This window comes from Ictalurus furcatus, chromosome 9 (assembly GCF_023375685.1).
Source record: "Ictalurus furcatus strain D&B chromosome 9, Billie_1.0, whole genome shotgun sequence".
NCBI lineage: Eukaryota > Metazoa > Chordata > Actinopteri > Siluriformes > Ictaluridae > Ictalurus > Ictalurus furcatus.
This window is the reverse complement of record NC_071263.1, coordinates 7172385-7185904: the sequence shown is the minus strand read 5'-3', so window position 1 is coordinate 7185904 and position 13520 is coordinate 7172385. Positions and strand designations below refer to the sequence as shown.

At 42.8% G+C, this 13520-nt stretch overlaps 1 protein-coding gene across 1 annotated transcript in view; it reads right to left on the bottom strand.

Annotated features, from left to right (window-relative positions):
- The window catches only part of mdga2a (MAM domain containing glycosylphosphatidylinositol anchor 2a), a 192628-nt gene that overhangs the window by 9166 nt on the left and 169942 nt on the right, over window positions 1–13520 (bottom strand). The window contains exons 11-13 of the mRNA XM_053633356.1: window positions 12767–12944; window positions 3251–3271; window positions 2115–2270 (exon numbers count right to left, since the gene is read on the bottom strand). Coding sequence (XP_053489331.1) covers window positions 2115–2270; window positions 3251–3271; window positions 12767–12944 — 355 coding nt within the window. The remainder of the gene's footprint in view (window positions 1–2114; window positions 2271–3250; window positions 3272–12766; window positions 12945–13520) is intronic.

The following is a 13520-nucleotide window of genomic DNA, read 5'->3' as shown; positions in this document are numbered from 1 at the left end:
ATCTGGTCATTGGTCAACCACTGCTGAGAAGGGTAACAATTGTCTTGAATTTCCTCCAATGGTACCCAATCTGTCTGACTGTGGATTGGTGGAGTCCAAACTTTTTAGAGATGGTTTTGTAACCTTTTCCAGACTGATAAGCATCGACAACTCTTTTTCTGAGGTCCTCAGAAATCTCCTTTGTTCATGCCATGATTCACTTACACAGACATGTGTTGTGAAGATCGGACTTTGATAGATCCATGTTCATTAAATAAAACAGGGCACTCACTCGCACCCAGTTGTCATCCCATTAATTGAAAACACCAGACTCTAATTTCACCTTCAAATTAATAGCTAATCCTAGAGGTTAACATACTTTTGCCACTCACAGATATGTAACATTGGATCATTTCCTCTATAAATAAATGACCAAGTATAATATTTTTGTTTCGTTTGTTTAATTGAGTTCTCTTGATCTGCTTTTAGGACATGTGTGACAATCTGATGATGTTTTAGGTCATATTTATGCAGACATAGAAACGTCTAAAGGGTTCACAAATTTTCAAGCACCACTGTATATGTAACAAATAAAAGATTTCCTCCTCCTCCTCTTCTTCTTCTGCTTCTTTTTCTTCTTTAGGTCATTTAAAACAGCCACTGACTATACAAAATACATCAAGGTAAAATCTGGTCATATTCTGTGGCAAACTGAATAACCAATGAATGGGGTTCACTTTTGATTTATTTGGGTGTCTAATTCACTACTGTTCAAAACTGTTACTTTTGAATCAGCCAGTGTTTGAAAGTGCAATGTTTGAAGGTCCAACTGTTTGTACCAATTTAAATTCCACAATATTCTACTTCTGTTTGAATCAGCTTTGTTAGAAGTACACCCTTCCTACTTCTATAATCATTATGATAATAATTAGCAGCTAGGTGTTACTAATGAAATGCACAAGCCATTACCTCAAAGAAATGAGGTTAAAAAAAGTCTCTGTTCATCAATCTAGGAAGGGTTATAAGGCCATCTCCAAATTATTTTAAATTCACCATTCTACAATGAGAAGGAATGTTTACAAATGGAGAGCTTTCAAGATGTTTACCAATCTTCCCAGGAGTGAGCATCCAAGCAAATTCAGTCCAAGTTCAGACCATTTAATGCTCAGAGATATAAAGAAAAGCCCAAGAGATACATCATTGCCTCTGTAAGCACATTAAATATTTGACAGTGCAATCAGAAAAACACTGAACAAGTAAGGCTTTCATGGAAGGCTGGATAGGAAAAAGCCCCTTCTTTTCAAAAAGAATATGGCAGCACAACTCAGGTTTGAACAAACTGAACAAACCACAAAAGTTCTGGGACAATATCCTTTGGACTGATGAAACCAAGGTGGAAATGTTTGGCCATCATGCACAGTGCCATGTTTGGAGAAAACCAAATGCAACATCACAAAGATCTCCACAAACACCTCAATCCAACTGTCATAGAGGGGGGTGGCTTGGGCTTGTTTTGCAGTCACATGACCTGTGAAACTTGCAGCCATTGAGACAACAATGAACTAATTTATACCAGAATATTCTTGAGACCATGTTCGTGAGGCCATCTGTTCAGCAGTATAGCTATTCCAAAATTGGGTCATGCAACAGGACAATGATCCCAAAACACACCAGCAAACTGACATCTGAATGACTAAAGAAGAAAAAACAAAGATCCAGGTGTTGGAAAGGCCAAGTCAAAGTCCAGACCTGCTGTGTTCTGATCTTAAGTGCATAAACGAATGCCCTCAAACATTAATGCACTGAAGCAATGCTGTTAAGAAGAGTGGACCAAAATTTCTCCTAAATGATGTGAGAGATTGATAAACCCCTATTGAAAATGTTTACTTAAAATTATTAAACCACTAAAAGTAGTTCTATATGTTACTGAGTTATAGGATGTACTTAATTTTCCCACATGGTTTCTGAATGTTGGTTGACCTTTTTAGATTTTTTTTTTTGTAAATAAATAAAAACGGAATTGAAGGAGGGTGTACTTTACTTTTCCCATGATTTTGTGTGTGTGTGTGAGTGAGTGAGTGTGAAAATTATCTCAGTATTACGGGTGTGTAACAATTATCTCAATACTCTGATACCTTGCTTTGAACCACTACGGTCACTGCTGGGTCCAGTATTGGGAGTATACTTTGTGTCCCTGATGGCAGCACTATGTCTTGTCCAATCAAATTCATCTGTCTTGTCTTGGGTGAACATGCATATAGCTTCTTCTTCAAAACCACAGTGGAATTTACCTATGGAGGGATTAAATATTTCATAATTCATGAGTTACCATTTACAAAGAAAAGTAATATTTCTTAAATAAGTACCATATTCATGCTAGATCCATAGACTGCAACACTTATAAGTGTATCTCTAAAGCAGGGGTGTCTACCTTTTTTCAAAGGGGGCCCAGATTAAACCATTTCAAAATACAGCATGGCCATTCAAAGAATGACAATTCTTTGCCAAAATATTATTCATAAATTCAAAATATTAAATATTGAAAACATGAAAAATGTCTAGCATGTATAACAATAATAATTTTTAAAATAAAAACTACTGAATTTAATTTCAGTGGAATAACTGCAGTAGGGAATCAAGTGACAATGATATTCATACATTTGTGTTTCTTTTTGAAACAAATGACATTGATGACTTTAGATAAGCACTCTTTCACAAATTCACCCTCAGAGATACATCTTCCATGCTTAGTATTGCCACCATCTAGCTCTAATAATGTTCTCCTGCACCCCTCTTGCTCTGATAAAAATTTGCTTCTGCTAGGGTAAATTCTGTCATCCTCTGAATATTTACTGTAATGCATGTGCTTTGTCTCTTGATGTCTCTTGATATTAAATTCCTTAATTACAATTATTTCTTGACATATGAGGCACACATATGCTATTTCTCCTGATGAAAAACTACTCAGATTTCCAGCTCTCTTGAAATCACTGTTCTCAATGTTAACTTTCAGCTTTCTGTATGCAGCAATGACTAAATATCATGCAATTTAAGTTTACAGTCCTTCTGCCACTTTCGGGTAAAAGGAAAAATGTATGTAAAATGCTATGTATTGGCTGGTGGGCCACCTACCATAAGAAAAACCACAGGCCAATTAAAATCAGTCTGTGGGTCAAATTTGGCCTGGTGGCCAGATTTTGGACACCCCTGCTCTAAACGTTATCTCTAAACTAGGTTATGGACACTGCAGACCGATTCAAAAGATACTTACTCCAATGAGGGTTTACAGGAGCTGTAAATCAGAAGAGAAACAGATGTTAAAAAACATGAAGTCATATCTCCATGTGGGTCAATAGCTTATTATTACTCTATAATAAAAAACAGGGAGGACTTCTGGGAGAATATTGTTTGTATCTGGAGTGTAATTTGAAAGAGCTTTGAGCGATTTGAATTTAATTTGAAAGGGAAAATGGGCAAGAGTGGTAAAGAGAGCGCAATTGCATGAGTGAGACAGAGAAAAGGGGTGAAGGAGACCAGCTAGTTGGTTAGTGGTTAGTGATGGGTTGTGACATCCTCAAGAGAACTTATCAGCCTCATATCTCTTTCAGTTAAATTCAAAAGCAGCCTATCTGAGCAAGGAAGAATGCTACACACTTCTTTGCATGGAGTTTAACCAACCAAGATCAGAATGTGAAAATTTTTGAGCCAGACAGAAAATGTGGTGGAACATGGATTGCTCTACAAATCAGTCCTGTGCATTGAAATACTACACTGTTAAAACATAGAACTGAGAACTAAACCTAACTTCCAGCAGCAGTATCTGGGAAGTGCAGAGTAGTTCTTGGACTGTCTGCATCCAAGTTTTTGATCATTTTTAATATGATGGGTCAATGAATTATTGTTTTTTTTCTCTAGAAGTAAGAACAGTTGCATGCTGTGACCAGGCTCCCATGATGTGAAAATGACACTTGGCACCCTTTTAGTCAATACTTTGTGCTACCTCCCTTTGCCAAGATAACATTTCTGAGACTTCTCCTATAATGCCTGATGAGGTTGGAGAATACATGGCAAGGTATCTGAGACATTCCTCCTTTCGAGGTCCATGCTCTTCAGTTCACCCCACAGATTTTCTATGGGTTTCAAGTCAGAGGACTGCGATGTATGTTTTGGATCATTGTCCTGCTGGAAGATCCAACCCTGGTGCATTTTAAGCTTTCTGGCAGAGGCAGTTGGATTTTCGTTTAATATTTGTTGATATGTGATAGTCTATGATGCCATGTATCCTAACAAAATGTCCAGGTCCTCTGGCAGAAAAACAGCCCCAAAACATACCATATTTAACTGTGGGCGTGAGGTACTTTTCCGTATGGCTACCTCTCTGTGTGCGCCAAAACCACCTCTGGTATTTATTGCCAAAAAGCTCTATTTTGGTTTCATCTGACCATAGAACCCGATCCCATTTGAAGTTCCAGTAGTGTCTGTCAAACTGAAGATGCTTGAGATTGTTTTTGCATGAGAGCAGCGGCATTTTTCTTGAAACCCTTTCAAACAACTTGTGTTGGTGTAGGTGATTTCGAATTGTAGTTCTGGGGACTTTCTAGCCCCAACTAACTTCTGTAATTCTCCAGCTGTGATCCTTGGAGTTTTTTTGTTCACTTGAACCATCCTCTTCACAATGTGTTAACATTTCCAGTTAACTGGAATAATTATTGTCCTGATAGTGGAAATGAGCCTTTTCAATTCTTGTGCTATTTTCATATAGCCACTTCCCATTTTGTGAAGCTCAACAACCTTTTGCCGCACATCACAGCTATATGCCTTGATCTTACCCATTGTTATGAATGACTAAGGGAATTTGGCCTATGTGTTACCTCATATTTATACCCCTGTGAAAGTCATGGTTGAACAATGTCCTGTTCCTAGGCACCCAGGTATACAATTTTTTTTTTAATATCTGTGTGAATATACTACAAATATATTTTTCTCATACGAATTCATAGGGGTGCCAATAAATGTGGCATACCTATATTTAACTTTTTTTTTTTTTTTGATAAACCATTGTGTTTGCAGTTGTTTGATATCCATGAGAGGAGAGTATTTTGGTGAATTTTATTTTAAAAAAGATCAAAATATTAAACAATAAAGCTAGTATTAGTGGAGGGCATTGTATGCAAACACGCAGACCACTGCTGCGAGTCTTACCAGACAGTGCTGCTATCCTGTTTGCACGATGTGTGGTTAGCTTGGCTAGCTGAATGGCTGCATCCAAAATGCTGCTGTTGAGCCATGTTTCCATAAAAACAAAAACACAGCAGTCCCCGACTTCATGCTGGGTAGTTAGCTGTAGTCTGAGTAAGTCCAGTTTATTGTCAAGAGAGTGAACATTGGAGAGGAGAATGGATGGTAGAGCCAGATGGCTAGGGTTAGCCTTTAGCCTTGCATAGATGGCGGCTCACTTACTGCACTTCCGCTGCCTCACAGACTGTTTCTGGCACCCTCTCTCCTGTCCAGTGGCATCAGGCAATGCCGTGTAGTAGCCCGAGGTTACGTAGCTCTTAAAGCAGTACATCGATTATTCCTCCTGAACTTTGTTCTCCAATGTCCAGCAAAAGTTGGCGATGATAGACATGTTCACCAATCCTTCTGATGTACACCTCAATAAAAAGTTTTCTAATTGGTGTAGGCTACACCTAACATGCACCATATTTGTGGACCTGAGGTGGCTGCTGCATGCTTCTGCCCCACCATCTTGGGAGTTGACAACCATTAACTGTTGATATGTGGACAGTGATAAACACAAATGCCAATCGGAGGTAACCTGGCATTATGTTACTCTGAAGTCAAATGTGACTTCTATTCTTCTGAGTATGGACAATTTTCTGAAGAAATCATACAGCAGAGAACATCACAAATACCATGAGTAGTCTTGTTCTGACTGGGGTTTTCTTGGCAGAGACTTGACAAAGTGTTGTCACAGACAATGCAAACAACATGATTGTAAGCATACAGAAGCTGAGTTTATGGTATGTGACATGTTTTGCACATACAATAAACTACGTCATTAAAAAGGCTCCAGAAGAAATGCAAGCCCATCAGCCCATCCAACTGCAACATCCTTAATCAGAATACACATACAACTGAAATAAGGTATAAATGTGTAGAGAGTTTTTCCATGCTGGCACTGGCAACACTGCAGGACCCAATATTTAAAGTCCTTGGGTTTGGAAATCCAGAGAATGTAACTGAGGCAGAATAACATCTGACTCCTGAATATGCATCAGTGAGATGATCATCTGGCCAGCCTGGGTTTACATCAAATAAACCATCCACATCCCAAGCCACAACTGAAACACCTCTGCATTCAGACAGCTTGTGGGACATACAGGATAGTAGAATCAGTAACACCCAGAAGATTCAAAGTGCCACTGCTGATGCCACAGTGTAAGTAAGAAAGTATCTCACAGATGACCCCTTTGACTACTAGAGAAAACGTCGGGGTTACGCACGTAACAATGTTCCCTGAGAAGGGAACGAGACGTAGCATTTAGCATAACAGTATGGAAAGCGCCTTGCGCGCATGACCGGTATCCGAAGCTTGTGTAAAATCATGGCTCTATTTAAAGGCCTGCCATGATCAGGTGACGTGGCAATTAAGCGCGTCGCATGATATATATATATGGCACCTGTGAACCACACTGCCAGCCTCTATTATCTGAAGCGAAGATGCAATTCACAGGCCTGCCCTGGTATGACAGAGCTATGCAACCTCTCGTTCCCTTCTCAGGGAACAGGGTTACATGCGTAACCCTGACGTTCCCTTTCAAAGGGAACTTCGATGTTGCATTTAGCATAACAGTATGGGAACGGGAATACCCACTCCATCATACCGAGGGTATGGCCTGTTCAAAAAGACCCAAGCACGAGGGTCAATGCAAGACACTTGAGCCCGGGGTGGAATGAATATCCAGGCTATAATAATGAATGAATGTGTGTGGCGTAGACCATCCTGCAGCAGCACACACATCCTGCAAGGGTACCCCTTTGGACAAAGCCTTTGAGGAGGCGACTGCCCTAGTGGAATGAGCTCTTATGCCCAGAGGCATGGCGAGATCGCGTGCTGCGTAAGCCATAGAGATTGCTTCCACTATCCAATTAGAGATGCACTGCTTTGACACAGCATCACCTTTACCGTCGCCGCCAAAGCAGACCAGCAGCTGCTCCGACTTACGCCACTGGCCGGAGCGGTGGATGTAAGTACAGAGAGCCCTTATTGGACACAGCAGGTGCATCCTCTCTTGTTCCGGTGTGAGGAACAGAGGAGGGCAGAAAGCCTGCAACACCACAGATTGGGCAGCCGACGTAGGCACTTGAGGACTATAATCCGGCCTAGGATACAGGAAGGCCTTGGCTAATCCAGGGGTAAAGTCAAGGCAGGAAGGGGCAACAGAGAGAGCTTGTAGACCTCCCACTCGCTTAAGAGATGTCAGGGCCAGTAGAAGAGCTACCTTTAGAGTCAGAAGCTTCTCAGAGGCTGACTCTAAGGGCTCAAATGGGGCCCCTGACAGACCTTCCAAGACCACAGAAAGGTCCCAGGAAGGTATGCGCGGCCTGCAGATGGGCCTCAGCCGTCTGACACCATGCATGAACCTCAAAGTTAGAGGATGTTGCCCCACAGAGGCTCCATCAACCGGGGCGTGGCTGGCCGAAACAGTGGCCACGTAACCCTGATTGTAGAACGAGCCACCCTGCTGAGGAACGTTCTTGTAAGAACTCCAGGACTGTAGCCATTGCGCAGTTCACTGGGTCTAGCTGACATTCCTCACGTCACGAGACAAAAAGCCGCCACTTGAGCGCATACAATTTCCTTGTGGATGGTGCTCTAGCATTTAACATGGTCTCTACAACCTCAGTTGTGCGACCAGAATCTATGAGCTGGTGCCCCTCAGGGGCCAGACCCACAGTTTCCATAGTTCTGGCCAAGGGTGATAAATCAGCCCTCCGGCTTGAGACAGTAGATCCCGGACAGGTGGGACGGATGGGAATCTCCCAAGGGGTACCGTTGAGCAGGGAAATTATCTCCAAGAACCATGTTCGAGCTGGCCAATAAGGTGCTACTAGCAGCAGACATAGACGGTCTTGGTGAACTCTCGCTAGAACTTGTGGGAGCAGAGCGATCAGGGGAAAAGCATATAGACGTGACCTCGACCACGGCCATGGCGTCCAGCCCCAGTGGTGCGGGAGGAGTGAGGGCGAACCACAGCGGGCAGTGTGTTGTCTGCTCGGAGGCGAACACATCCACTTCTGCTTGTCCAAACCACTTGTAGATGGAGCCTCAAACCCCCAGGCCTCAGCCCCTGCCTCGACAGGATGTCTGCCCCTACATTCTGGCTTCCCGAAATGTACATTGCATTCACTGACAAGGATTTTCCCTCTGCCCAGAGAAGGATTAGTTGCACCTGCCTGACCAGGGGGTGTGAACGTAACCCTCCCTGGTGGTTGATATATGAGACCACCGCTGTGTTGTCTGACACAACTAGCACATGGTGACCTCTCAACTGAGGAAGAAAGAATTTCAGTGCTAGGAATAGCATCTCTAGGCAATTTATATGCCACTCCAGATGAGGGCCACTCCAAAGACCGTGAGCTGGACAGCCATTAAAGACTGCACCCCAGCCTGTGAGGGACACGTCTGTCATTACCGTCTTGCGGTAAGGAGACGCCTCTAGAGTGTGACCCGAGGCTAGAAACTGTGGGCACCTCCAAATACTCAGAGCACGTAGGCATCGCCGCGTGACACTGATTACTCTCAGAGCTTTCATCCTTGGATGAAACCCCTGACTTTTCAGCCACCACTGAAACGGTCTCATGTGCAATAGGCCCAATGGTATGACGTTGGCTGCTGCTGCCATAAGGCCCAACAGTCTTTCGTAGAGACTGCAGGGGATGCCCAGACCTAGCTTTATCTTGCTCAAAGTTGATAGGATCGATCCTACGAGTGTTGGGGATAGAAACGCCCTCATCGTAGTAGAATCCCATATAACCCCTAGAAAAGTTGTCCTCTGCACTGGAGAAAGCATACTTTTCTTAAGGTTCAACCTGAGCCCCAAGCTCCTCCTGTGGGTGAGAACATCTCGATGTTGAACCGCCTGTTCCCTGGATCGTGCTAGAATTAACTAGTCATTCAGGTACTTTAGTACACGGATGCCCTAGAGTCGCAAGGGAGCCAGAGCAGCATCCATGCACTTTGTGAAAGTGCGAGGGGATAAAGCTAGCCCGAAGGGAAGAACCTGAAATTGGTATGTGTTGTCTCCAAACGCAAACCCCAGGAACTTCCTGTGGCTGGGCGATATTCCTATGTGGAAATATGCAACTTTCAGATCTATTGTCACAAACCAGTCCTCGAACTGAATCTGTGGCACGATAAGTTTGAGCGACAGCATCTTGAACCTGTATGTCCGAAGAGTACGGTTCAGATGACGTAGATCTAAAGTTGGCTGCATACTCCCATCTTTTTTGCAGACCAGGAAATAACGGCTGTAAAAACCTCCCTCCCTTAGGGAATGGGGTACATGTTCTATGGCCCCTTTGTCCAAAAGGGAACTTACTGCCTGCGTTAACGTCGGGCTCTGGTCTGTGTTGACTACTGTGGTGAGCACACCTCTGAACTGGGGGGGGGGGGGGGGGGGGGGGCTCGAGCTATAAACTGGACCCGGTCACCCTTTTCTACGGTAGACAGAACCCATGGAGACACATTTGGTAGTAGTTTCGCTGCCTGATGGTCTTTTAGTGACGTTAACTATTCCACATTCTATTGGAGGAAAGCATCAGATTTTCATTGCCCTGTGACAGCTCGCTGACCAGAGAACACTGAAAACTTGCGGACAGCCTTGGCTAGGGTAGGCCCTACAGTAGCACTGGGGGCTACCTGCCCTAACAACCTCATGTCCCCTGATGCGTCCCTCCACGGTCCCTCAAGACCGCTCTTCTATGCCTGTTGGCCTTTATGACCATTCTCAGATCAGGCCTAGTAGCAGACGGTGACTGTGGCCGCCCAGTTCCCCTGGCTGTCTGCGGGGATTGGCGGGCTGCCATACTTGCCTTCTGGGTCTCCCTCGCACTAGTGCTGGCCCCGGCTCCACTCGTGGATGCCCGGGTGAGCTCGAGACAACAGGGAAGGAACTGGCTTTTTTTTTTTTAATGCTACCATATGTCGAGCTCATTCAGCAGGTCTGCTTGGTAGGCCTGCAACCCTATCATTGTCCGCAATGACCCACAAGCAAGACTACTACTGCATAGGCTTGCCCACCAATGCCACAGTGGCCTTACACGGTGGTTTGGATGGCAAAGCCGGCCCCCCTAATTACCTGCCGTTGATGGAGAGAGGTAGCTCACAAGCGCCTCCTCCACGTTCAGCATAGCTAAATAGCCATGCTGTTCATTCCCCACAATGGCCGAATAATCCAACATCGTGGGTTTATAAATATGGCTTATGCATGGTTTTCCCCCAGAAGCCTGATATTTTGTCATGCAATTCTAGAAGAAAGGGGAGTTTCTGCAGTGTGAGGGATTTACTTTCTCTGGGGAGAAAAAGGCTCATCCAGCCTTAGTAATCACTTCAAGCAGCTCTTTATATGCTGCTCTCAGTTTTTAGCACATTCTTCTGGCTCCTCGGAGTCAGAGAGTAATTATTACTATTACTATTATGCAAGCTCCAAAATCCAGCGGAGAGCCAAACCCAGAAGACAGAGCAAGAGATAAAGCAGCGCTCGTCTCCGGCTCCTCTTCCGGATCCATAAGAGATCCCACGAACCTGAGACGGTTAGCTGCCACAGCAGCGGCCGGCCCAGATCCACGAGGCTCTGAAACCCAACTCACTTCAGCTTCTGAGAAGAGCGCGAGTCGCGAATCGCAAGCCGAGCTGCTTAATGTAGGCGTTACCATGCGCAGCCTCTCGAGGCTGCCATCGCATGCTACACTCCTAAACACTTCATCCAGAAAGTGTGCACTATTCCCATGATGAAATGGGAGCAAGGCGTAAACACACTTCCTGAATTCTTTCTCGCTCATTATTTCCATCTCTTTTCTTTTCTTTTTTCTAAAAAAGGGATAGAAAATTTTAGAGATTTTGAGAAAATATCAAGTAGAAATGAAACGTTTTTTGTCACACAAACAACAGACATGCAGTTTCGCTGAAGATATGGTTCACAGGTGCCATATATATATATATATATATATATATATATATATATATATATATATATATCATGCGACGTGCTTAATAACCACGTCACCTGATCATGGCAGGCCTATAAGTAGATTTTACACAAGCTTCAGGTACCGGTCACGCACGCAAGGTGCTTCCCATACTGTTATGCTAAATGCAACGTTGAAGTTCCCTTTGAAAGGGAACATTTTAGTCTATACCCACATATTTATACATTGGCATGTAAATACCTAGCACTAGCTGCCACTTCTATACCTTGTGAGCATGTTTTTTCAAAAGCTGGGGATGTCTTAAGTGTCTTTAGGAACACACTAAAGACCCGTACTGAAGAACAAATAATTTTCTTAAATAAAAACCTTTAACTAAATATCTATTTGTTTCTGTATTTTACAACTATGCATGCATGTTTATGCAAGCATACCCAGGTATACAAAACTTATCTTCTCAGTTTTTGGTTTACAAGTACAAACACTGTACATTGTAGAATAATAATTGCATAAACTAATATGCAATCAAAACCTTTAAAAACTATATACATATAGTGCCATATAAATATAGGCCAATAGCAAAGCAGGATTATCTGCATATATGGGATTGGGCAAGTGCCCTTGCGCACCAGCCAGTGGGGGGGACCAAATGATTAAGATAACAATTAGACCTTTACAATATTTGTCATATTTTATATATATATTATTTACTAGAAGAGATGCAAACATCAAAGTTCAGCGTTAATGCAGTGCGATGACACAATAATGCAGTGCCACTGGCGCCAATCTATCATATCAGACAAATTCAAAATGGATAGGCCTCAGCTAAGTGGTTGTGCAAACACAAACAAACAAACAAACAAAAAGATAAACTACTATGGCACATAGGCACCATTAACAATGTACCTGTAATTGCAAGTTTTTTCTTCGGATTTAATTAACAACTTTGCATGCACAAAGTCAATAAAGAAGATGTTCTGCTAAATGTAAGGCTTATTTACCATTATTTCTGGGCAAATATGTGATGTCTTTGAATTGATATTTGTGGAATGGTTTTCTGTTTTAACTGGTTGCTCAGTTAGTGATCCTTATTAAGTCAGTGTATGTTTTGCTGTTTGTGTTTTGCTGCTGTGTTTCTCTGTGGTGCTGAATTCAGCTGTTGATATGTCTTTCTTAGGCTTGCCTTATTTGGTATATGTGTGCAATGATTTTTAGACATACTCTGTAATGGTTTTGCATGTAGTCCTCATAGAGGTAATTTATGATGGAAAAAATTATATTTAGCATATGCTGCATTGGCACGTGAGTTGCATTCAGATTTGAGCATCAGTGTAAGAGCTAGAATGGCATTTGTAGGCCCATTGTAGGCCCATGTCTATCTATGGTGTCAGGGTTTTACATTTTTCTGTAGTATGTGTGGTGAGCCTGTACTTTTGCTATAAGTTAATAGAAATATACGGTCTTTATAGCCATAAAAAATTTGGCAGTGGGAGGCATTGTTCAAAGTGGGAGGAGGGGGGGTACTTCAAGTGTGGTCACCCTATGCTTATTTGTGTATGAGTTTTGCTGTACCCACCACTATAGCGGATGATCCTCTCAGTGGAATCTCCTTCTCCAAAGCGGGTGATGGGGGTGAGGCGCACCTGGTAGGCCTCGGGTTTAACAAGCTCAGTCAGGTTGTAGGTAATGAGCTCACCTTTCTGAATGGTCCCTTCCATGGGGATCTCCTGCTCCCACCATCTCTGTTGTCCTGTCTGAGGAAGAAAAAAATTCTTAAGGTTACTTTTAAAAAGATACATTTTTATATTTCTATATTACAGTTATACACTCAGATCAGTATTGCACCCAGTAATTTCTAGTAACTTGATGTAGATTATATATTTGGCTATGGACACGACTTGTCAATAAATTTACACCATTTGGCAGATGCCCTTATCCAGAGTGATTTACAATTTATCTCATTTATACAACTGAGCAGTTCACAGTTAAGTACCTTTCTCAAGGAGCCCAGCAGTGGCAGCTTGGCAAGACTGAGTTTTGAACTTACAACCTTCTGATCAATAGTCCAACATCTTAACCACCATGCTACCACTGCCATAACAGAAAGTATAAAAATAAGAGGTGTAAAAGAGAAAGGCTTGGCGCTCTGATTTTGCACATAATACAAATTACAACCCCTGATTCCACAGATACAATGGAATTTTATTGTCAAATCTACTTTTGCCTGCCCACTGCCAAGACCCCCGCTGACATCATATGAAGAAATATAGACGTATGCCACACACACACACACACACCACACAGATGCATCTCGTGTCTTGATCAGAAGT